Source organism: Crocodylus porosus, unplaced genomic scaffold, assembly GCF_001723895.1.
Source record: "Crocodylus porosus isolate Cpor-Errol unplaced genomic scaffold, CroPor_comp1, whole genome shotgun sequence".
NCBI classification, from domain to species: Eukaryota; Metazoa; Chordata; order Crocodylia; family Crocodylidae; genus Crocodylus; species Crocodylus porosus.
Genome location: NW_017728886.1, coordinates 190,193,536 through 190,218,346, shown reverse-complemented (window position 1 = coordinate 190,218,346; position 24,811 = coordinate 190,193,536). Strand labels below are relative to the sequence as shown.

Genomic DNA, 24,811 nt, shown 5'->3' with positions numbered 1-24,811 from the left:
ATGTGTGAGTGTGTGTGGATATGTGGGGGGTGGGTGGGTTTGGGTTTGTGGGGGGATGTGTGTAGGAGAAGTGGCAGGGGCGTGGGTGTAGGGTCTGTATGGCACTATGCGCGTGCCTCACTTCTGTCATTCCCTCTTCCGTGTGTGTGTGTGCACACGCGTGTGCACGTGCACACACCACTCCTGGCCCCAGGGTACCAATGCTCCCTTGCTCCTGTGATCCATGGATGCAGCCACGTGCAGGGAAAGCTGCAGCGGGCAGACAGTTCTGGGTGGGAGGAGTTGGGGGTGAGGCCAGGTGGGCCTGGTGTTTCTTCTGACTCCTGCCAGCTTCCCCTATGTCCTACTGCCCCTGTCTCCTGTCATCCTGGTTGCCCAAAGCAGATAAATATTAATTTTCTAGACTTTGTAGGTGCCCCGCAGGCTGTATGCGGCCCATGGGTTGTACTTTGCCTGCCTCAGGAGTAGTTAGAAAAATGTTCTTTGCAAGCTTTCAGGCACAAATCCCCTTCTTCAGGTATAGGTAGTCTCTGCTGTTGTTCTGAGATCTCCAAGGAAATGAAAGAAAATTGGAGGAAGGAAAGAAATTGGAAAATTTAACTGGTTGGTTTGACCGCACAGTTCAGGATGCCCTTTGACTGACCTGATTTATTGTAAGATCCATTTTCCCTAAAATAGTGAATTTGATTCCAGTTTTCAAATTATGAAATAGGAAAGGTTTTCCTTTTTCTTCTGCACTTAATCCTGAAATAAAACTTCCTGTCCAAGGAGCCTTTACATTTATTCTCTTCAAGTCTAAACCTTTTATTAACATGAATTTTTTCTCATCCTGTCAGTTTAGTGTGGGTAGGTCAATCATTGGACTTCAGGTTGTGTCAGTCTACTTGCTAAGATAGGTTTTGTTTTGAGTGCGGTGGTGATTGATGTTTTGTGGGTTTGTTTTGTTTTGTTTTTTAAATCAAGTGTTTTAGCAATGTATCGTCAATGTATATTTGAAATAAGTTCTTCCTGTTTGGTATTTTAGTACCTGTAGCCAGGCATTGCTACGAATGAACCTAATTTGTAAAACAAGCTTTAAAACTTTGACCTAGTTTTCATCGTCCTTTACAAAACAGAAACTTAATCTTAATATTAAGAAAAGATTTAATATTAAAATTAGCATTGATTTGTTGGCTGGTTAGATCATTATTAAAACAGGCTGGAAAGCAGTTGATCAGCTTCTAATAAGGTCCTGCTGTTACTGCTATTTGTAGAAAAGATATTACCAGATTAACCCAGTGATTTTTCTTTTACCATGTTTTATAGAAAGAAGCCAAAAGAAAGTGTTAGAAACCCAATAGTGTATAATTATGTCACTAGGAGAAATTTCTCCTTATTGGCTGTAGGTTATATTCATGTTTTCCTTCAGTTTAACTGAATGTCACTCCTTGACATTGAGGAATAATTCCCTGATACTGGGCTCCTGCAGGCCAGCATGTTTGCATGGTTCCCTGATCATGTGTGTCCATCATCCCTTTAAAGGTTCAGGCTTGCAAGCAGCTTCATATTGGGGAGTGGGTTCTTGATCTTGAGGAGTGGGATCTTCCTGTTCTAGCAAGTTACAAGAACTCCATGGGATGCAGCATTCTGGACTGGTCCCAAATTTTCTTTCCCACAGCTCCCCTTGAAAGTCTGGGTACATGACCAAGTGCTTGATCCCAAGGTTCCCATGCACCAGAATTTGCATAAGTAGGACCTGACAGAAGTTCTGCAACATCATGGGATAATATTAATCAGAACCTAGTCGTGATTAAATTAATGTCTGCCAAGACTCATAAACAATTTCTAATCTATGACCGTATGGACCTTAGGACTGTTTAGTTTTCTCAGCGGAGGTATTTTGTCAAAGGCCCTTTGACAGTTTTAAATAAACTAAAACATCTAGTCCTTCTTTATCTGCTGTTTTGTTGACACTCAAAGAATTCTTATAGATTAGAGACATGATTTCCTTTTACAGAAGGTTTGCTAATTTGTCTTTATTCTATATTTGGTTTGGTATATTATAATTCTGTTTTTAATTATTTCAATCAGTTTACCCCATATTGAAGTGTAAGACTCTCAGCTTTGCAATTCCTAGTATTAGCCCTCATGTCTCACTTTTAAAAATATGTTTGATGCCTTCCAATCTTCTGGTAGAATAGCTTATTTTAATCAGAGTTTGAACGTGTTAGTAGCTTTGACACTTCATTGTCACATTCCTTCAGAACTCTTGGACAAATTCTTCTAAACCCAGTATTGTTCTTAAATATCATTTATTTTCCTAGTCTTCATTTAGCTAGTCTCGTAAGTCATGCTCCAGGAGTCTTTCCTTTTTCTCAAGATGCATATTTTGCTAGAATCTCGTGATGAAAACTTCTAAATCAGTTTGCAGGAAAGCTATATCCTTGTTCTCCCTGTCTGTTCCCTTACCTCCCTGGTTATCCTCAGTCGATTCACAAAGTCTCTTGCAGGGTTTCCTTTACTGATATAATACAAAATTCTTTCAGCGTATTTTTATTGTCTTTGAATATTTCTCTGCAGAATTTCTCTTAGACCTTCTATTTTCCCTTATTTCTTTCTCTCGTTGTTTATGACCTTTTCTACTAGTTAACTTGGTTTGAGTTTCCATTTTCCCTACCTGTTCAGAACAAATCATCATATGAATCTTGTGATTTAGCCAAGCTTTTCCTCTGGACATCCTATCTGTTTTCTTCTTGCTTAGAGGTATGTTAACTTCTATGGTTATTATATTTTAGTTATATTACAAATACTCTCCCAAGAATTTTAGAAAACCTTTAAACATGTTTAAACATAGCTTTATGACTTGTAGCACTTGTTAGTATTTTTCATTCATAGTTCATTCTAAACACTGTGTTTGCTAATGATTTACGTTTGAAATTTAGTTTGGGAAGAAAATGTTTGTGTAGTTTATTTCATTCCAATTAGTATAGTGTTCTGGGTCTACCCTGAGATTGCAGAGGCTAAGCTATTGTCGTGCTCCATGCTTTGACTGTCAATACGTAGGTATTGAGCACTCTGTCCTCATGTGTCATGTATAGGGACGACTGGAATTCGTGCCAGAAGTGTGCTTTGCAGTGGCTTCATTAATCTTGCAGTTTTCACCGTGCACCCCCCCTGCTGCTGATTGGCGGAGGGGCCACATTGGCCTCACCTCTTGCCACTTGCTTTTGATGGCTAGGAGGTGAGCACCGCAGCTTTAAACACACTGTTGCTTTTGCCTCCCAGCCGGTCAGCAGCACATAGCAGGGCCGCCAGGGCCCCTCAGCCAATCAGCAGTGAGAAGCAAAAACCATGGCATATTTAAAACTGCATTTTCGCCTCCCTACTAATCAGGGGCGATTGGCTGGGCCTCTCCACCAATCAGTGCAGCGCGCTGCCAGTGCAAATTCCAGTGGTCCCTAGTCACTTATTCCAAAACAAGTTTATTGAAAATAAAATAGGAAATAATATCAATGACTCTCTTGTCTTGATGCATACTTGATTATTTTTTTAGGTAACTTTTGTTCAACTTTAGTGTCATCAGAGCTCCCCGTTGGAGTGAAGGGAAACAAGAGCTTCCCAGAGAGGCCTTTTTTTCTCCTCCCTTCCCTCCACCACCTTTAATAAAAGTAGCAGATCAAGTAAAATGGTAGTTGCTTTCATTTCTTACTCCCTCCATGTCCTGCTATTTTTGTTGCAGAAAGTGGGGTAATGCCATTATGGAAGGTTGTCTACTTCTCTGTATCTTTCTGGGGGATAGAGAATGGCATTCATAATGGATGCTCTCTCCCTTTTGCTTTTTTTTCCTGCTGGGAGTACATCGGTGATTTGTAAGAAACTGCTGTCTAGAAAGAAGGACCTTCACACATTTTCCAGTGAAATTTTGAAGAAGCTGAACTGTTGCTGAGAGCCCATATAGATAGGAAGGAAAGAAAAGATCTGCTTAAGGAGGTGGCCTCTGCCATAATATAATGTTGAAAGAGCTTACTACATAATTCCATCGTATGTGCATTTTTCCCTGCAGATATATGCACATACCTGTCTGCCACCCCCAGTCCACCTGGGTTAACCCCCTGGCTGCAACTGTGTTGTATTCTCTTCTGAAAAATGAGAACAATTTTATCTCAGAAGCATTTGACTGAGGCATCAGGGTTGGGGGAAGGATATGGTCTTTTGAGAGCTGAATGGGAGAATGAAACTAACTACCATCAGTTTCTGTACTCCCATATGTCCCTCTTAGGAGTACCTGGTGGTAAATTCCCTCTTGTGTACATTGTTTTCTTGCTCTCCCTATTTGAACTCTCAAGGTTATTTAGTTATTTTCCTCACAGTTTCATTAGGATATTTGCCAAAAACATCCGTTCTAGGCAGCTGTCTCTGGACCTTTGGAGGCCAGCCCTAATGTGCTTCTAGTCTGTAGGGGGTGTTTGGCACAAAATTATGAACGAGGCCGTCTGTGCTTCAGAGGGAGAGATCTCAAACCTTTCACCATATCTAGGTGCAATTATTTTGCCATGCACAAGCATTTGGAGACTTTCACTTTTTGATAACTGTTTTTTCCTGCTGCAAACTTTATGAGTGTACCAGATAGATAGAAAAGATTATAGAAGGTTTGCATTTGATATAAAAAATACTGCTTTGAAAACACAGCTGTAGAAGACTAGTGCCTTAAATTCCTATGAAGGTGTTGTACCTTAAAAAGGTTATGCAGAAAGGGTAACTTCTTCAGCAATCTGAAAACTTCTAATATAATTTTTAATGAGGCATTGATTTGTGGTGCAGTATTTAAAAACCATGCTGGAAGACGCTGCAGTGCTGTGCGCGTGTAATGCATTGTGTAAAATCAAAGGAGAAAAAGTTTTCCTAAAATTACTACTAAGGAGAGCTAAATATATCAGAAGAAACAAAATGCTTTTCAGTGCTTTCCTTCATACCCCACTTAACAATATAGGCAACTGCTGTACCATATGTACATAAATATATTTGTCAGACTAACTGCTTCTCTTGTTTGACTAAACTGTCTCCTTTCAGCCACCCACACAGAATATGCCTATGGGTCCTGGAGGAATGAGTCAGAGTGGCCCTCCCCCACCTCCACGTTCTCACAACATGTCTTCAGATGGTATGGTAGGTGGGGGCCCTCCTGCACCACACATGCAGAACCAGATGAACGGCCAGATGCCTGGTAAGTTTTTCTCCTCTAAGACATTAACACCAGCGTTGCTTAGCAACAGAAACGACATGGGGGCTCAAGGGATACTAGATTGTTGATGACAAAACTGCTTTGAATGCCCCCGAGTACAAGCTCTCTTAGAGTTTGTTAGCTACAGAGCTACGTGACCTGTATTCAGTGTTTATCAGGCTGCCCTTGGGCTTTGATGTAGCTGACACACAGCATTCTTCTGATGAACAGAACTGGCTAAATTTAGTCTGTTTGAAACCATGCAGTACAGCTGGCTTTGGAAAGCTTATTGGGGAAAGGTATTGGCCTGTGGCTGAATGAATACAAATCCTTCCATAAAGAGGCAATCTAAAATCATCATAGCTAAATAAAGATATAGGAATAAAATAGTTATATCTTAAGCAAGGTGTTTCAAGCTTGGGTAAGCTTTAAAAATCTGAACACTTTTATACAGAATATAATCAAATTTCCACTAATTTTCTATATTTATTTTGGAAAATATTGTATGTTAAGAGATTTGTGAAGAAACTGCCTCAAGATCATTGTTTCAGGTGTAAATTTAAGTCAGTTTTTTATTACAAAACAAGCTGGCATAAAAAGTCAGTGCTGGGGAAGTAGAAAAAGCAATGACATAAGATGATAAAATTTCACACTGCACGGTCCTGACAACAGAGATAACTGCTCCCTTCAGCAGTCAGTCAGAACGAGGGAGCCTGGAAAAGCTTGCCTCTTTATAGGGATGTTGTTTCCCAGAATTTCCTTTCATAAAGTCCTAGTACCTGCTTCCCGTAATTTAGTTGTCAACTTAAAATTACATTCCCTTAGTTCAAGCCTTCTCCTCCAGTGGAGGCAAGAGTACTCTTCAGACCAAGGCTTTTTTGAGGTAGTGATTCTTCCAGGGAAAGGACATTGTCATCAAAGGATTCCTCGCCCTTCTCAAATAAGTACATGGGCAAACTCTGCTGAGAGCAAATGCAATAAATAACCACACAGAATTTGAAACACGAGGGTAAAAACATAGTAGTTTCTCAAGGCCTTACTTTTACCTAAAATACAGTTTGATTGATCTGATGAGGACACCATCAACTTTGTGACCAGCTATCTGGCCAGCCCCTAGAGAGCTAGAGCACAATCTAGTTACATCTTCTACTTCTATACAGTCTGAATTTGGCCGTGGAGATCCTGTTACTCCCCAGGGTGCAGCAGAGGTATTTTGGATGGAGAATATCCTATCTTTCCCAGCGTCTCTCTGCAGTACTCTTATGCAGTAAACTTACTATTCTAGACAGCAATACCCTCAAACGCTGTGCTGCTTCCCCTGAGCTGTCTCCAAAACCATAAACAGTATAGCTGTGTCCATATAGCACAGTAGATAGGCTCTTTAGCCCACTGCCATGCTAATTATTACCTGCCCTCAATTCATTGTGGATGTAGTACACTACTTGTGGCTTAGGAGGCAAACCTCATGGAGCAATGCAGTGTGGGAACATGTTAGCCAGGCATAGTAAGTTTACTGCGTAGACATGGCAACAGGGAATACCATCATCTTTCACAGTTCAGTCCCCAAGCTTCTAGTTTGTTTATGATGATCATCACTTTCAAAGAAAAAAGACTGCAAAATCACAATTTCAGCGTTGTGACTTCACTACAAAAAGAGGAGAAAAATCACTATTTAAAATGTATCTTTTGTAAATTGCCTAAAATTATAAAAGAGGGCTTATAAAAATATATGAAAAGTTTATAGATTTGTTTGGGTAGTCTCCCACTGGAGACTTTAAACACACTTTTTAACTTATCACCTCCACCTTTTAAGTCTGCTTTTTCCCTTTTGTAATCTATCTAAGATTGTCTTTGAGAAGATAAAGATAAACAAGATAGATCTCTAACTTGAGGATTGTGCCCTGAGTTTAAGAGCTCTTCCTATGCCTTAGAAAAAGAGGAGTAGAATTATCATATTAATTGTACAATTTGAAATGTGACCATTTTTTGTCTGAAAGTGTTAGGTTCCTAAATTCAGACCTTTTGTGTTCATTGACATGCGTGCTTTCAGTTAATTACTTTATTTTGTATACACGTGTTTGTTTCATGTATTCAGAGGGTACCTACTGTGAAATATTTGCAATGGAAGCATAATCCATAACTGCAAATTTCTTTAAAAAAAAAAAAGTTGATCAATCAAAAAACAGTATATAGTCAAGAACATGTAAAAACAAGGGAGTTATAGTAAAATAATCAAAATAGACTTACCTGGAATGATTAGTGCACAAACTCTAATTGTGGAGCTTTGGAAGTTTTCTGTGGGATGGGACATCTACAGTGAAGGAATCATGATGGAAAAAACCCACTTTGTATTGGTCAGTCCTGAAGAAATGTAAGGACTCAGTGTAGGTCACTCCCTTTTGGGTAAAGAGCTTTGGGTAAGGGATGATTGACCTGGCACTTACTGTCTAGGATTGTGGGAGGTCAGCTTACAGTGTTACAAGTGGCATGGATGGTCTCTGTTTGTGGCACATGGCAGATTGGGGAGAAGGCAGACAGAGCAGGGAGCAGAAAGCAGTAGCAGACGGGGCAGAGAGCAGAAACTAGAGCAGCAGATGTGGCAGGTGGCATAGATCAGGGAGCATAAGACAACAGTAAATCAGGCTGGGGAAGGGGATCATAGTGGCACTAGAGGAGGACATGTGGCTAACTTGTGGCAACCAATAAACCATGAATCGTTGGCCCCACTGTTGTAGATAATAAAGGGTTTTATGTATTACTGAATCTTTTGGCACTGTTATCTAGTAGTCGGAGAAAACAGCCATAACCAGTTTCCTTTCACCTTTCAGAGGAAATATAGTTGCCTTCTACACTGGGGCAGAAATCTGGATCGAGTTAGAGGGAAGGCCAGTTTGATGAAGTTGCATTAGTTGCAATAAGGATAATCATCTGAGAAAATTGGGTGTAATATATTGATAAGGAGTTGACAATAACCATATTTACCAGCTTTGCAATATGGGCCTCCAGGTGGAAAGTTCTGTGACTGTCTTCAGTGGTAGCTGCACTTCTTGAATAATAGATGCTTGTAAATTACCAGCAAGCTCCAAAATGCCCTTTTTCTTTCTCTGAGCATAACTTCAGTCTTGTCTGGACTTATCCTGCTACAAGTGTTTTGCTTTCACACTAACACGCCATTCATAATGGGTCAAAAGACAGAAGAGAACTCAAGTTCATACTTAAATAAAGCATTTATTCCGTGAGTTTTGGAATGAGTTGTTATTCTCAAGGTGAGCAGTTTTCTTTAAACAAACTTGCTCATAATTTTTAATAGTCTTGTGTTGCTGTCAAACTAGAGGGAGACTTAAGAAGTATTTGGGGACATGACCTCACCTATGGGAATACTGGGACTCACTTCAAGAGATCCTACTTTGTCACATTTCAGCACTTCTCATTTTTCATTTTCTAACCTGCTAATAATCTTATTTCTCCCCCTGTACTTCATCAGCTTCTCAGTCTTTTGCCAGCCAGCTTTCCATTTGGTTGATTCTCCTTCATTGTCTTCTTTTTTTTTTTGTTCTCCTGTAGCTCCTTTTAATACTCCTTGTCCAGAGTTCCTTTGTTTCTGTATCTTTCTTAGCTCTCTCAAATCTGGTATTGACAATTTTTTCTTTGAATGAAAAGCAAATAAAAACTCTCTAGGTCCTGACTCAAATTACTGTTCTGTGCTCTTCTTCCCTCCCTCAGTAATGTGCATGAGAAAGTAGCCTTCTGTCATTCCTGCAGTTGTTTCTTCTGCAGTATCCTTGAGTTTTCTTGAGTTTGGGTTTTGCTCTGACTACCAAATTGACAGCTACTTCATCCTTATAGTAAGCGATGACCTCCTTTTTTCCTACAGATCTACTTCTGTATTTTTCTTACTTTACTCCGAGCTTAGACAGTCCTGAAGACAAAACAATATAGACTACTTTAACTTTTCCTGATTATATTCCTATTTACCAAAATATTCTTTATGGAGTTCTAGTGGCTTTTCCTTTGTGCGAGCAACCCTCTCTGTACCCATATTTTCCACTTATTTTCGCTATCATCATCTTAGATACTTGTTTTGCAGTGATACTATACTGTGCATGACATCTCTTGTGCCCTCACCCTTTCCATTTTTTGTTTGCCTGATCAAGGAGACTTAAAAGCTGTTTAATTTTCTTTCAGCAAAATATCAGGCACACAAAGACTTCCTTTGGTCAAGAGGAATTTCCCTAAGCATAATCCCATATTCTTTGTTTCTTTTCCATTTGGTTTATTACTGTATTTTCTCACATAAGACACATACTCTTTTCCCACCAAAATTCAGTGCCTTATAAGCAAGAAGGTATGATAATAGCAGTTTTTGTCTGCTGGGAGGAGATGAGAGTGAAAGTAGTACTGCAGTGCTGCTCTTGGGACTCCCTAGCTGCTGGCTGTGGACATCCCCCGCCCTGGGGCTCCTCCTGTAGAAGCAATGAAATACCTTTTTCTTTATTCTGCTTTTCAAAAGCAAGGTGCATATCTTATTTGAAGGTGTAGTTTATAGTTTATGCAAGGAAATACAAGATTTTGATTCTTGACCATAGTCCTTTTTTTTTTTTTTTTCCTTCCATCTTTTTGTCTGCAAATTTGCCAGTCATCTGTAACACCACATAAAGTGCTGCCTTAATGTTTTCACGTTGGCCCTGGACTGACATTCTATTCGAAGTACTTTGAATGCAGCTATACCTTGAGTTGTTTAAAAAATAGAGCGCTTCAGCCACAGGCCCATCCCATGCACACTAGCTGTAGCATTTCAAAATTACAACAGCTGCATGCAGCAGATTGTTTGTAGCCAAGGGACCTCTACAGGGTTGTTCTGTCCTGCATCTATGCTTTCCCACCTATCCTTCTAGGAGGAGGTGGGGGTGAGTAAGGCATGCTGTCAACTAGTGCTTTCCAGCCTCTGATCTCACAGGGAATATCCAGTCCTGTAGCTTCCCTCTGTGTCCCCCTTGTCCCCATCTCCATCCCCTCCCCTCCACCCAGACTGTCAGTGACCCATCTCCTAAAGCACCCCCCTCAAACACACACTTGAACTAGGAGACCCCGGGTATTGAAAGACATTCAAGGATTCTTGCTTTCTAGCCCTGATGACAGTGACAGCTGAGTGCACAGGAGAGTGCTCATTGACTTTCTGCCCTGCTAGCCCGATCTCTCTCCCTTCACTGAGGGAGGGGGAGAGTGGAGGGCTGTAGGATGCCAGAGGATAGTACCCTTTGAAGCGCTTCAAATAGTACATCTGTCAAAGACGTTTCACTGTTACAGTTTCTGTTCCTTGACCAAGACCTGGATCTTAAGACCTAAGTTCAGCGGTGGGACCCGGCTTGGGTTAGAGACAGGAAGACGGGCATTAGGACCTGGTGCTGCCACCACTGCTTCTCCCTACCCTGGCACAGGGGGGAAACACCTGCTGCCACTACTGCTTCCCACAGTGACACTGGGAAAGCCTCTGTGCTGCTGAATGCTGCTGCACCCTCATGTCCAGATGCAGCTTGCAAGCCATAGGTTGCAGCGTCTGTCCTATTATAATGCTTATATATAATTTTCACATATATTAGCCAAACCGTTGCATCCTATTATATTTGACATGGTTCAGGTCTTTACTTCCAAAATTGTCCTGTCTTGCTACTAGTAGCAGGATATATTTTCTTCTTACTATGTATAATCTGCATATACCGTCTCACTTCGTTACCTTTATTCAAGTTTCTTACCTGATCAGAATTCTTTTTCATTTTCATGGACTCTTCATTTTCTCTCTCTTTACATTTCACATTTTAGGTTTATAACATTTAATTCTTAAAGTTTGGGGGATATAATGTGTCTAAAAAAGACTGTAGAAAATAATGTTGCATTTTGTGGCTACCAGAGAAGGGCAAAGAAAAATATCCTTCATACAGAGGCAGTTTCCAGTTAAAAAAGAAAAGAAATATTCAGCATATGAACAACTAATACTTATATTGGGGGTGGGGGGAACCTTACATTTTGCCTGGCTGAAATAACAGGTAAACTGGTCAGATGGTGTTCTATCAAGCTGTCATGTTCATACTCTTTAAAATATCCATTGAGAATGGGTATAATCAAGAGATCAATCAAACTCCAACCTGTCTTGCCAGGAAGGGAGGAGTAAAGGGTGAAGAGTTATAACTGGCCATATGGGTGTGTGACCAGGTTGTTCATCCTTTGGGTCTTCACTAGGAGCAATGGTGAGAGGTGAACTTCCCCCCCCCCCCGTAATCTGTAAATATAACTATGTGCTTTTGGCTCTAAATTTGATTTTTAGAACCTAATGTTAATATGTTTATAATTGGTTTTTATTGTATACATCTCTTTGCACTGTATAAATGTTAGGTCTGTAGAACACTATATAAATATCTTTTCACTATTGAATATCAGTTTCAAAAGATTATTTTAGCTATTTTAAATAAAATAAAATCTATATAGATAGACTCTTACCATTCCTACTGTAGCACTAATTAAGAAGGTCATCTGTTAAAATCCAAGGGATATGTGAGCTTAGTGCTGGAAGGGTTAATTTTTTCATGCACTGTAGATATAAGAAAAGCTGAATGATGATTTGCAACTTTTTTATTTTAATAGTTTTAGCTTCTGTATAAGATGAAATGCAGTGTCCTAATGGAAATAAGCTTAATGACAGTTGCTAACTTTGTTTTAACCAGGTCAACAAATCATGAGCAAAACTCCATATTTTAGTAAATGTAATTTACTGAATTTGAATTAGCATTGTGTTTCAGGGTACTTAATTGTAACATGCTTTTTCTCTCCAAAGGACCTAACCATATGCCTATGCAAGGACCTGGGCCTAATCAACTCAACATGACAAACAGTTCCATGAACATGCCTTCAAGTAGCCATGGGTCCATGGGAGGTTATAATCACTCAGTGCCATCTTCACAGAGCATGCCAGTACAGAATCAGATGACTATGAGCCAAGGACAGCCTATGGGCAACTATGGCCCGAGACCAAATATGAACATGCAACCCAACCAAGGTAAATGCAACAGAGTGATCAACTCCACTATTAATTGGAGTGAGCTACAAAAAAGAAGGCTCGCATATAAACCTTAAAGGTGTTTTTGGCAAATACTGTGTCCTTCTCTAAACCTAATTTATTTGTATGCCTCTAAGGATCTTGTTCTATTTTTCTCCTGTGTTTTCATGACTTCATAGTTTTATTTGTAAGCACTGAGCCATATTCAAATGCAGTGTGAACCAATGAAACTAGTTGCTTTTTTCAGATCTGAATTGGAACCAGTTTGCTTTCCACACTCTGGGAAAACGTGTTTTCTTTTCTTCTTTGGTCATTAATATATGTAATGATTTTGCAGCAATGTGAATTGTGATTGAGTGTTGCTCTCCAGCATTGGCTGCTATTCCATGTTTTGTTGCACATCTGTTGTCCATGAGGGAATACTTTCTCTCTTTATTAGTTAGAAGTTCAAAGCAGAAGGAAAATCCAGTCAGAATAGAACAGATGAGAATTCAACCAGACCACTTTGTTTGTTTGTTTTTTTTTTGTTTATGAATAGCAAAAGTAAGCAAACTGATTCTGATATTAATGAGTAGTAATGGCACAGTTGTTAAAAAGTCTGGTAGTTAAAAGATAAATGTATCATTACAAGTCAGAACAAATATACCTATAGCTGTAAATTGGTACATTTTCTGTCGCTTCTAGGCAAGAGGTCCTGTGGTGTATTTTATAGCATTTGTGAGATGTTTTAGAAACTTACTAGAGAAACTTCAGCTGAGATGTTACCTTAGTTGTAAAAACTTGATTCCTAATGAAAGTAAATTATATTCTTAGCAGTATATGCATGGAAAGAATCCAGCTCAGTTTTGCTTCAGTGGTACTTCATCCACTTAAAATTTATAGAATAGTGACTCATATTTCCAAGTAGTATATTTCATGCTTCCTCACAATATATGCTCATGTCTCTTCCTACAGCATTTGGTCTGTATATTGATTTTTTTTTTTTCTGCCTATCTACCAAACTTTGAAAATCCTCATTAGAAACTGTGCAGAAAATACTCTTGATAACAAGCTGAAAATACTCTTGATAGCAAGTTGAAATAATAACTTATGATATTTTGAGGCTATAAATTTATGCTTCCTAAACTAGTTAAACAATGATATGATACTTATATTACTGAAAATGTATGAATACACATCAGGTAACTAAACAGACATAACATACACACAGGGCTGAAAACTGTAAAGTGTTTGAGACTTTTACCTTTCTTTTGACATAGGCTTTGTGCGTAATTACTGGTGTAGTGTCACACGCTCTTCCATTTAAAGAAGTTGTTATCCAAGTCATAGTATTAGTAAGACAGAAGTGTAAACATGTAGGTGTGGCAGAAAGTTCAGTAGTGGCTCATTCACTATATTAATCTTTGACTTGTAATAGTTTATAAAACACCAGCTGAAGGAGTACTGTGCATGAAAATCTAAAGCCTTCACAATATTGTTTTACAAGGTCAATCCAATTACAGCTGAGAATTTTAGTCGTCTTGGGCTGAGGAAACTGAATGTTAAAGAACAAGATTCCACAGGTGATACTCAATTATGAAGCTGTTGCAGCACTCAGAAACCTGTAAGGAATATTAATCTACCCCATACGAAGATGAGTAACGAGGATTGGTTTTGTGAATGTGTAACAAAACCCTTTTATCTTCACTTTTTTGCATGAAATCCCCTGAGGTGATAACTGAAGACAGACATACGATGTGGTTTCTCTGGAGTAAATTGGTTTCACTCCAGAGTAAAACCGGAGCAGGCAATTGCTTGCTCATCTTTTCACTACTGTAATGCATTCCGCTCTGAACTAAAATTACCAGAAAATAAGGAGTAACTATACACTGGTGTCTGCTGCTTCACTCAATTTCATCCTGGATTTGCTCACTAGGGACTAGTTTACTTGCCACTTACTGGCTGGGCACTATAAAAGAGCATACTTCAGGAAACTAGCTTAGGAGAGCTGGTCATATCTTCTCCCAATTGCTAAGTAAAATCCAGGGTGAATTATACAACGGTAATTGTGTTTCTTGTCATACACTAAGTGGAGTACAACTTTCCAGTAGAGGTTAATAAGACTTTCTGAGTGTGTGCAGAAATTTACCACACCTGGTCTACAGTCATGCAGTTTACTTTACTTTAAGCCGCACTATTTTAGATTTGGAGCAATGTGTATAGACATTTGTTGGTGCCAGGAGGTGTGCTGGGAAACCAGTATAAGTAACTCAAGGTAGGGGGAGGCGTGCGTGGCATTGGGGCTAGCAGGTCTATAGGAGGTGTTGGTGGGTATGCAAGGTGTTTGATTGGTAGTCCATACAGGGGTTGTCCTTCTATGGTGGGAGGATCAAGGACTAAAAATAGCTCAAACAGGGTTGTGGGAGGCGATAGGAAGAGCAGTTGGGCTTTCCCAGCCTTGGGGCTACACTGCGAATGTGTGCAGATGTTCACTAAATCAATCTAACCCATTCCTCGATCTAAGTAAACTCACCTCCCTGAATGTCTGCACAGATTGGCATTAAATGGACCCTAACCCTAGTTAATATAAGTGTAACACAAAATGCATGTACCCTTTGACTTTCCAAAGAAAGAGGGCTTCTGCGACAGAATCTTCAACCAGCTGTGAAGTCTGTGTTTACTTGGAAACTCCACCTCGCATTTGCACAGATTTTTTTCATATCTGCATTAAAATGATGACTATTGAATCAAAGTACTCCTTAAAGAAAGGGCCAAAAAACAATAGCCCAGGCTTTTCAGGAATCCTGATATTTTTTTTTTTTCCTTCAGTTTTTTCTGAGGATCATAACACTGAACTATATCCCTCTGCAAGAGCTGGTCTGAGAATGACATAGTATTGAGTCAGTCTTCATGCACTAAGCATCAAACATGCATCTGCCCAACTTTAAGAGTTGAGCATAGTACAGGATGTCTAGCTGGCTTGTTCAGTTGTACAAAACAGTTTCCTGATTTTGATGGTAATATTTTTAATGTATTTATTTAAACTTACAAAATCTTCCTTTAACATTCTGATCATTATGTAGTAATTATAAGAAAACCATAGAGGAGATCACAAAAAACCAGTATAACTCTTCTGCCTTCTCCAGCTAGATAAAGACTGAGAAGATAAAAGACCTTAGGATGGTATCCTGAATATCCTATTCTAGCTCTGTCACATCAGGGAAATAATCTTCAGTATTGAGGTTCCGTTGCTCTAAATGTCCTGCCAAATGTTCTTAGTTTGTATACGTCAGCTGATTGGAATTTGTCATGGTATTGCACAAATGCAAGGCAATCTGAAATGCAGGTATGACCCATTCATGTATTTAAAAAAATAAATCCTGCTTCTGCATTCTGAGAACCAGTTTTCTGGAGTAGCTACCTATATGGCACATTAAAATAAGCTTCCCTTGAGGAAACGAGAGTAAAGACAGCTGTGGCAGGGTCTTCTCTCAGAGGAGAGCAAACATCTTGCTAGGCGTATGAGATTAAAAACACTCCTTATAGCTACACGGTGAGAGTTGTTAGGTGCTTTGTTCATCTTATAACTTCTTATTTTATACAGTGTATTCTTTTAAAAATTCTTAGACATTTGAAAGCCTGGGAACTTAAAATTCAGTGTGATGTGAAGGTGAGTCAGAAGTAGCATATTGGTCCTGTGCCATGTTGAGGGTTTTTTAAAAAGTGCTCCTGGAGAATCTTTTGTATTATCAGAGTTTTAGCCTATTTGACAAGTGACTGAGCTTCTGGACATTCATGGAGATACCTGCTAAACTCATGAGATGCTATAAATTAAGACCTTGTTGGAGTTCCTCAGTACTGCAAAAGCTCTTATAGGAATTATGTCACTAGTTATCAGCTCATTATGGATAGATGTCAGTTATATTTGTGTTATGTAATCTCCCTCAGCAGTAAAATGAGGCAGAAAAAGATGCTGAAGGCCTCCATGCCTCTTCATTTTAAAAAAAAACAAACAAACAGGTGGAGGAAGGAGGAGAGATTGCCTTTGCCTTCTATGTGTTACATTGATGCCATGACTAATATAGAATCAGAAGAAAATGAGGGTTGGAAGGGACCTCAGGAGTCATCTGGTCCAACCCCCTGCTCTAAGTGGGACCAACCCCAACTAGATCATCCCAGCCAAAGCTTTGTCTAGCTAGGTCTTTAAAACCTCCAAGGTTGGAAATTCCACAACCTCTCTGGGTAACCTGGTCCAGTGTTTTACTACCTTCCTAGTGAGAAAATTCTTCCTGATATCTAACCTAAACTTCCCTTGCTGCAATTTGAGACCATTGCTCCATGTTCTGTCATCTGCCACCACTGAGAACAGTCTAGCTTCATCCTCTTTTGAACCCCCCTTCAGGTAGTTGAAGCCTGCTATTAAATTCCCTCCATCTCCTCTAGACTAAATAAGCCCAGTTCCCTCAGCCTGTTCCCATAAGTCACGTGCCCCAGCCCCCTCACCACCAATTTTTGTTGCCCTCTGCTGGACACTCCAATTTGTGTACTTCCTTTCTGTAGTGGGGGCCCAAAAATGAAAACAGTACTCCAGAGGTGACATCACGAATGCTGATTAGAGGGGAACAATCACTTCTCTTGACCTACTGGCAACACACCTACCAATGCAGCTCATTGTGCTGTTAGCCTTTTTGGCAACAAGGGCATACTGCTGGTTCATATTCAGCTGATTTATAAGCCAGCATGCTAACATGTTAATCCTCGTATAATAGGCAGGTGTGCTGTACATGCACCCAGTTTAAAGTGCCATAAAATGGTAAACCAGCCATAAAAAATGTTCCACATAATAATGTAGAATATTTCTGAATAGTTTATGGAATGTGGTATATCCACACACTGGGGTTCTCAGGGGCTGATGCCTGACAATCAGGTGGTTGTCAGAATCAGCCCTGGAAAGCGCTGGTCTCCAACCTGTGTGTGACTGGTAGTGTTGGTGCTGGCCTGGGGCAGTCCTGGTGCCCACCTGGTTAGGTGGCTGACTCAGGGTCAGTGCTGACAGTGAGCTGATTGTTGGCATCTGCCTGCAGGGCAGCCTCAGTTTCTCTAGCTAGGCCCAGGGCTGCCCTGTTGAGGGGGAGAATGGAATTGGAGGTTCCTGGTGGGGGAGCCAAAGGTCTTCCCCTGCCAGGGACTTCAAACTTTGCACCCAGAGTGCCTTAAATTGCATGCAGATGTAGCGTCCTTGCCACTTATGCCACAACTAACGCATTAAACCCTGCACCTGGGGTTTAAAGTTCCAGTGCGGAAAGCCGTTCAGCTTGCTCCCCACCAGGAGCCTTTGATCCCCTGAACTAACAGCCCTGCTGACTGCCACTCCAGTCTCAAACTTGCCCTCGGTTGTTCTAACACTAGGTTGAGAAACTGATTGTTTGCCCCATCCCCAGGATGACCCCAGGTCATGCCAGGCTGTGGGCACCTGGCTTTCTGTTTGCTAGTGCAAGATGAACTCAGAATAATGATCCATGGTTTCCCCTACCCTGGCAAGTAGAAGAGGTATAATCAAAATCTGATCTGCTGCCACAGTTGCCTCTTCTGCTGTGCATGTGTGGGACAGTAGGAAGTATGATTGCTATGGCTGGAAATTAGATCCCAAGATGCTTTTAACTGAACATGTGTTAGGGACCCTTATCCCATTATGGAGTTAAGGAAATTGAACAAATATAAGAAAAATTTCAAGTTCCATATGCTGATGCTTCCATCATCCATTCACTTGCCTTTCAGGACTGGCTTGGGTATCTCAGACTAAACAAAGTGCATCTCGTGTCACTATCAGATTAACTCACCAAAATGATCTGTTTTCTTCAGAGGACACACAGTATTGCTAATTCAGAGTTTTTCCTTCAGTCTCTCTCCAGCCCCAAGTATTCCTACCAAGAATGTCTTGGAGTTGTGTTCACAAAGACCTTAGCAAAAGCAGGGGATTGATGCTTCCAAAATATTTAATATCACTATGAAGGCAGCCAACTTAGCAATTTGATACATTGGATAACACCAATTCCTAGTAAGCACTGGGTATAGACAAAGAAAACATAGGGTGCAGCAGTCAAGCTTAATGTAGTACTATGGATAAAGAAATTTTCCAGGGCTTATTCAATATATACCATATTTTCTCACATACCACACACCCACAAATAAGACATGAATCTTGTTCTGTGAAAGGCAGAGTGAAGAAAAAAAGATTTCCAGAGTCATGGCTGCATGCATCAGAGTCTAATCTGGAGCTTGCTGGGTACTACATGAGACATTTACTGCAGTTGCCTAATTAGCTCCGCAGTAAACATCTCAGTGTCTACACATGCAGTCCTGTTAGGATGTAGTAAACTAACTCCACTGCAGGTTAGTACTTATAAATACAAGTACTGCTATGAAGTTTTTTACTCCACAACAACACATATGTAGACCCTGATGGGGCTAGGTGGGCATGAGGGGACTTAAGTGCAGGACTAGCCAGCAGGCAGCCCCCACACTGAAGCTCTCTTATGCCCCAGCCAGCCCCTCTGCAACACATTGTGCTGGGTCTGAGCAGCCCCAAACCAGCAGGCTGACCCTCTGCCTCTTTCTCCCCTTCCCCCCTCCAAAAAACTCCTACCATCTGGGGCTGTTCTGAACTGGTTTGGCATGGTGTGGTACTGGACACACTTTCAAATGATGTGCCTGGACGTAATAAACTCTGGCAAGATATACATTTGAGTGTATTGCTGTGCATTGATAGTAAGTGTAGATGTACCCACTAACTCTCCCTTTCCTGCTTAACCCAAAGTAGGGGCTGCCAGCCTGCAATACATGTGTCACAAATGACAGGCAGCCTTTATGGCATTGGCAGCACATGGCAGATGGGGAAGAGGGCATGCAGTGCAGTAAGGATAGGGCAGGCAGCAGAGATCATATTGGGCAAAAAGCAGAGCAGCAGATCAGGTAGGGAGCACAGGGCTGGGAGCAAAAACAAAACAGCTGATCAGAAATGGGAAAGGGATCACAGTGGCAGTCACAGAGGGCAAGAAATTTAATTTGTGAGCCTGCCATAAAGGTTGGCCCCTGCTGCCCTATTTACCACTTGATGACTGGTTTCCATAGATGGATCTACAATTTTGAAAAAAGATAAAAACTATCTGCAATGCTGTGAAAGGGGGGAGAAGGGGAGACCAGGGGTGACTAGCAGACAGCGAAATTGCCAAAAGAAAGGTTAGCCTAATTAGTAGAACATCAAGACAATTATAGAGGAGAGGCAATTATTAACACCTGTGGAGTAAAAAACATGAGCTATTAAGTCAATTGACTCTCAGCTGCCTGAATAGGAATGTGCTGCTGCTGGGTGAAGGAACAGAAACTTACATTCCTGATAGAAAATCACGCATCCCATTGGGGGGGAGGGGGGACAGGGTATGATTTTTGAGGAAAAGGTGCAGTCATATGCGAGTGAAAGAGCCCTGAAAGATCAGTGAGAATTTCTTACACTGCATAGTCCTGTGGTTTTCAACCTTTTTTCATTTGCAGACTCCTAAAAATTTTTGAATGGAGGTGTGGCTCCCTTTAAATTGCAAGTGTTGGGGATTCATATACTTTTGACTGATCTTAGTCATTTTTTCAAGGACCCTTGAAACACAAGTCTTTGGGCCCCCAGGGGTCTACAGACCACAGGCTGAAAACTACTGGCGTGGTTTCTTGGTCTGTTCCGTCTGACACCTTATCTCCAACTGGGAATGAGACTACTTACAAATCAGATAGGCCCCGAATATGCTCTTAATGTACTGGAGGACTCAACTGCCCCTTAAGTAGTCCTGCAAGAATTCTCAGTCATCTCCACTGTTTGGACGGAAGTGGATTTTAGTCTTCTCCAACAGACAGCAGTTGTCCTTATGCATATTTTAAGCTTAGTAAAATCTCAGAAGAAGTTTGTTTGTTGTAAGATGCTAAAGTCCACACATTACATACATAGTGTAGAGTGGCAGATTATCATCTGGACTCTAAATCATTGGTCCTCAGCTTTTTTGCCCTGTAGGCCAGATAAGTAGTTTGGGGGCAGTTCACAGGCTAAATTGGGCCTTGCATGGCCTCAGGTGGCCCCTGTACAATCAGATCAGGCCCTATGTTGGCCCTGGGTGCTGGTATTGGGCCTCGCATTCTAGGATTGAGCTATGGCACCCCATGCTGTCCCTGCGTGGCATTGGGATTAGGCCTTGGCACCCCACCTGATCCTGTGTGCTATGTTGGGCTCCACACCACTACTGTCTGGCTTCACATGCCAGGATCAGACCCCTGCACTGGTATTGGACCCTGGCTGCCCCCACCTGGCACCGAGCTGCCCCTGCCCGGCCCGACGTTCTGAGTTTGGGCACCATACCTCACTGTTCACAAGTCTCGCACGCAGGGCCATGCTGTCTGGCCTGTGGGGCTCCCTGTGTTTCCAGATATTTAGCAGCAGAAATTTAATTTATCCCTATTGCCAAATTTTCAGACCTTTTGGAAGCCCGGCAGGCTGGATAACATGGCTCTGGGTGCCAAATCTGGCCTGTGGGCCAAGGCTTGAGCATCCCTGCTCTAAATATACAATTCAGTTCAATAAAAGGAAACAAATGGAGCAAAAATAACTTCTTGTTTTCATTTTGCTTCTGTGTAGGAGGAAGGAGTGTTTTGTTACAGCCCTGTTGATTAAGATGCAATTGTATGCTAAATAAATACAGTTTTACCTTATATTTAGTTTTGTAACAGAAAAAAAAACCCAAGCAAACATGACTGGGGCAAAAAATAGCTTTATACTATAAATTGATAGAAACAGTGGTTCACCTTTTTGATTCCATCCTATTAATAGTGACTCAAACCAAACTGGAAAGAATCCAAGTTCTCTGTTATGAACATAATACATGGTTAGGCTAACGCAGAGAAGTGAATTCTCATTGTGGCGCTACAAAACATTAATGAAGTTCTAATTTAAAAAGCAAACAGAAAACCTCTACATTGCACCATGGGGACCCAACACATTTTATCACATTGTATTGTGACTAATATGAATATTGTTAATTAACAAGCTTTACTGAGATCTAGGAATATTATGGCAACTATTTTTTTTAAAGTTGCCTAATATTTCTCAGTACTCTCAAACATAACAGTTGTGAAGTAGAATAGTCTCAGTTATCCAGTTCTTCAGAAAGATCAGTGATATAAAATACATTTTCAGTTAAGTGAAAAAATATTTTCAGTATTTCCATTTTTTAAGTCTTTTAAATCAGGATTTAAACATTGGTACAGAAATATTATCATACTGGAAAAACACAAGCATGTTCTAGATTTTCTCAGGAGTGGCCAATATTTATTTTTAGAGGAAAATGAAGCAAAGTAGAACTAAGTTTCCTCTATTTCTGAATGGGAGATTCTACACAGGGTTTGATGTGCTTTACATTCATACTTCTAGCTAAAGAGCACCTTAATTTTTGTAAGCTTCCTCATATACACAAATCCTATATGATCTTAACTCTCCTTTTGTCCTACTAATGTATTTTCAATATAAATTTACTCAGTTTAGTTTGTTACCACTAAATTTCTATTCTGGTATTTTTCTGTTCTTGCTCTAATGCCTGATCATTTAAAAAAAAAAAAGAAAAAAGACAAAAGAAACAACATGCAATACCAAGACAAGGCAATTAACTTTAAAATGTTATTTAAGAAATCTACTGCCATGTTAGATATTTTTGTTCCTAATACTCTAATAGTGACATATAGGCTCTTTAATTTTTTAATATTGTTTAAAACTTTCTCATATCTTGTATCTTAACTCTGTTATATCGTGACTCCATGAAAAGAATGGAAAATTTAGTATTTGAGGGGTTTTTTCTTTTGCTTTATAACTGGCTCAATCTCTTACGTAATGATATAGAATAAAATGGCTTAATCATAATAGTATGATTTTTGTCTGATAACAACTCTGGGCAAAGTTACAGTTACTTAGTTGCTGTTGTGAGCCAGTCTTATGCCTTAATATTTCTAAATTTCTGTTAGGGGTTAGTCTTGACTGAATTGTCTGAGTTGGTAATGATTTGCTCTTAGACTTATTATTATAGTTATTTATATTGTGGTAACACCCAGTGATAAACTATAACCTGTTTGAGCTCAACTTGTAACAAAAATACTGCCCCTGGTCCCAATGAATTTACAATCTAAGTAACATTTGTAGACTGCATCTTTCCATAAATTTACAGATAACCTACATCCAGCCATAAATCAAACATTCCCAGAACATTCCTACATTGAAGCAGAAGCAGCAGTTAAAAGTTAAATAAACATATGTGTATTAACTCCCTTTTGTTAGTTTGCTAGTGACTTAAGATTTCCACTTAATATCAGGTTTTCACCTATGATTACTATTTAGAGATGATTTTTCTATTATAAACAAAAATCACTATGTAATCTCTCTCCCCCCCTTCCTCCTCCTCCCTGCTTTTCAATACAATTTTTTCACTGTTCAGTAGGAAAAAATCTTGCAAAATTGATCCTCACCATTCTGCACATTATCTGTTGAATAAGTTTGTCATTAATTTAGTTAGTTCAGTTTTTGTAGATCCCAGAAAAAGCACCTTCTGCTTTTGGGAGGGGGCAGGGTAGCTTTTAATAACTAAATTGTTTTGTTTGTTTTGCTTTTTTGTTTTTTTATCTAACCATGATGTTTAAATTATTTTAATCGCAGATTGGGTATTATAGAAAATATATAGCTTTGTTTTTTCTTATGCAGGTCCAATGATGCACCAGCAGCCTCCTTCCCAACAATACAATATGCCACAGGGAGGTGGGCAGCATTACCAGGGACAGCAGCCACCAATGGGAATGATGGGTCAAGTTAACCAAGGAAATCATATGATGGCTCAGAGACAGATTCCTCCATACAGGCCACCCCAGCAAGGTAAGACTGTACAGCAAGGTTTTTACATTAGTTTAAATAACTACCTTGGAAAATATTTTAAATCTATTTCTTGTTCGCTTGACATTTTTGTGTTATCAAGTAACATTTCAGGGTTGCTTTTGTCTCCAGTTTTTTCTCGTAAGAATAGTTCTGGTAGCAGAAAATATTACACATTTCAACTTGAGTTATACAAACATGTATATCCCTCTGTTTCAAGCTCTTTTTTAAATATAAAAGGGGTTTCCAAAAAGTGCACATGCCAGATATACTACTGTCTGAAGTAGAATTCAGTTTGATTTCCCTAAAAGCTTGATGTATATAGAAAGGAGCAAAACAACTTATTTGATTCTAAATTTTCTCAGGCACTATTTTTTCATTTTCTGTTTATTTCAAACACTAAATTTTCTTAAAGCAGTAAGGTAAAATATAATCTGTGATCTTCTGATTTTTTTTTTCCTCCTTAACTGCAGCTCTTTTAGAAAAATAGTATATATTTTTATAATACTTATCTTAATGCTGTTGCTGTTGTACATGTGTTATTAAAATGTACTATGAGATAGATTGACATGTATGATGTAGTCAACTGCAGTCAAACAACTGTATATTTATATTAACAAAAGCTGAAAACTAAAGCAGAAGATTACATATGTTGGCTGAAATGCAACATATGTTGGGATTGGGAATACAATCTTGAGAAATACTTCTCGTACTAAAATCAGAAATTAGCAAACTTGATAACAAAAAAGACAAACAAGATATTTACGTATTGACTGGTTGTGGTTTTTCAGGCCCACCACAGCAGTACTCAGGCCAGGAAGACTATTATGGGGACCAATACAGTCATGGTGGACAAGGTCCTCCAGAAGGCATGAACCAGCAATATTACCCTGATGGTAATTTCTCGTAATGTTAACTTTCCCATGTTCTATACCTGCCCAATATTACTGTAGCCAGCTACCCAAAAACTGTAGAATGGGGCAAAATAGTCGTTGATCACCTTACTAGATTGCATTTTCAAAAGCTTCCAAATTTAGAATTGGTACCATAGTAAGTTTACTGTGGTTTAAGACACTAAGATTGGCTAACTCACTCAAAGTACATCATTTGTAATAGTTCTATTTTGACAACATAATGTTGCTTCTTCCATTCCATAATGAGAAGTCTCATTATTCTCTTGAGCTACAAACATGGTGGGTTCTTTGGTATATCTAGAATAGTTTATCAGAATTAAAGCAGCCATGGTATCATTTTCTTTCTGTTGGTGTATTTGATAATATTGCACATGAGAGAGATGGGGAGATACAGAAATGGAAACGTTTAAAAAAAAAAAAGACAAGGGGAGGGCTAATTATTGTTCTTACCCCATCACTTCTTTTCATTTTAAAAACAAATTTCACAAACATTTTGTTGCTATTGCCACAAGGTGTAAGTTGCTATTGCCACAAGGTGTAATTATGTGTAACATTTTACAAAGGCATATGAAGTCCCCTGTTTTTAAATTTCTTAACTTATGGGCTTGATTCTGTAAGTCCCCTCTGGAATTTTCCCAGTGCTTTCAAAATCAGGCTTTGAATTACAATTACATATATCAGTCTTACTATCTCTTTGAAGTTGGGGATCCATATATATACAC

The 24,811-nt window shown here is 39.7% G+C and overlaps 1 protein-coding gene across 5 annotated transcripts in view; it reads left to right on the top strand.

Annotated features, from left to right (window-relative positions):
* Positions 1-24,811, top strand: part of SS18 (SS18, nBAF chromatin remodeling complex subunit) — a 55,279-nt gene that overhangs the window by 20,479 nt on the left and 9,989 nt on the right. For 3 of the 5 annotated variants that reach the window (XM_019547190.1, XM_019547198.1, XM_019547223.1), the window contains exons 4-7: positions 5,050-5,203; positions 12,030-12,251; positions 23,011-23,178; positions 23,967-24,071. In XM_019547190.1, the coding sequence (XP_019402735.1) occupies positions 5,050-5,203; positions 12,030-12,251; positions 23,011-23,178; positions 23,967-24,071 (649 nt within the window). The remainder of the gene's footprint in view (positions 1-5,049; positions 5,204-12,029; positions 12,252-23,010; positions 23,179-23,966; positions 24,072-24,811) is intronic. The other 2 variants (XM_019547205.1, XM_019547214.1) reach the window with 1 other exon arrangement.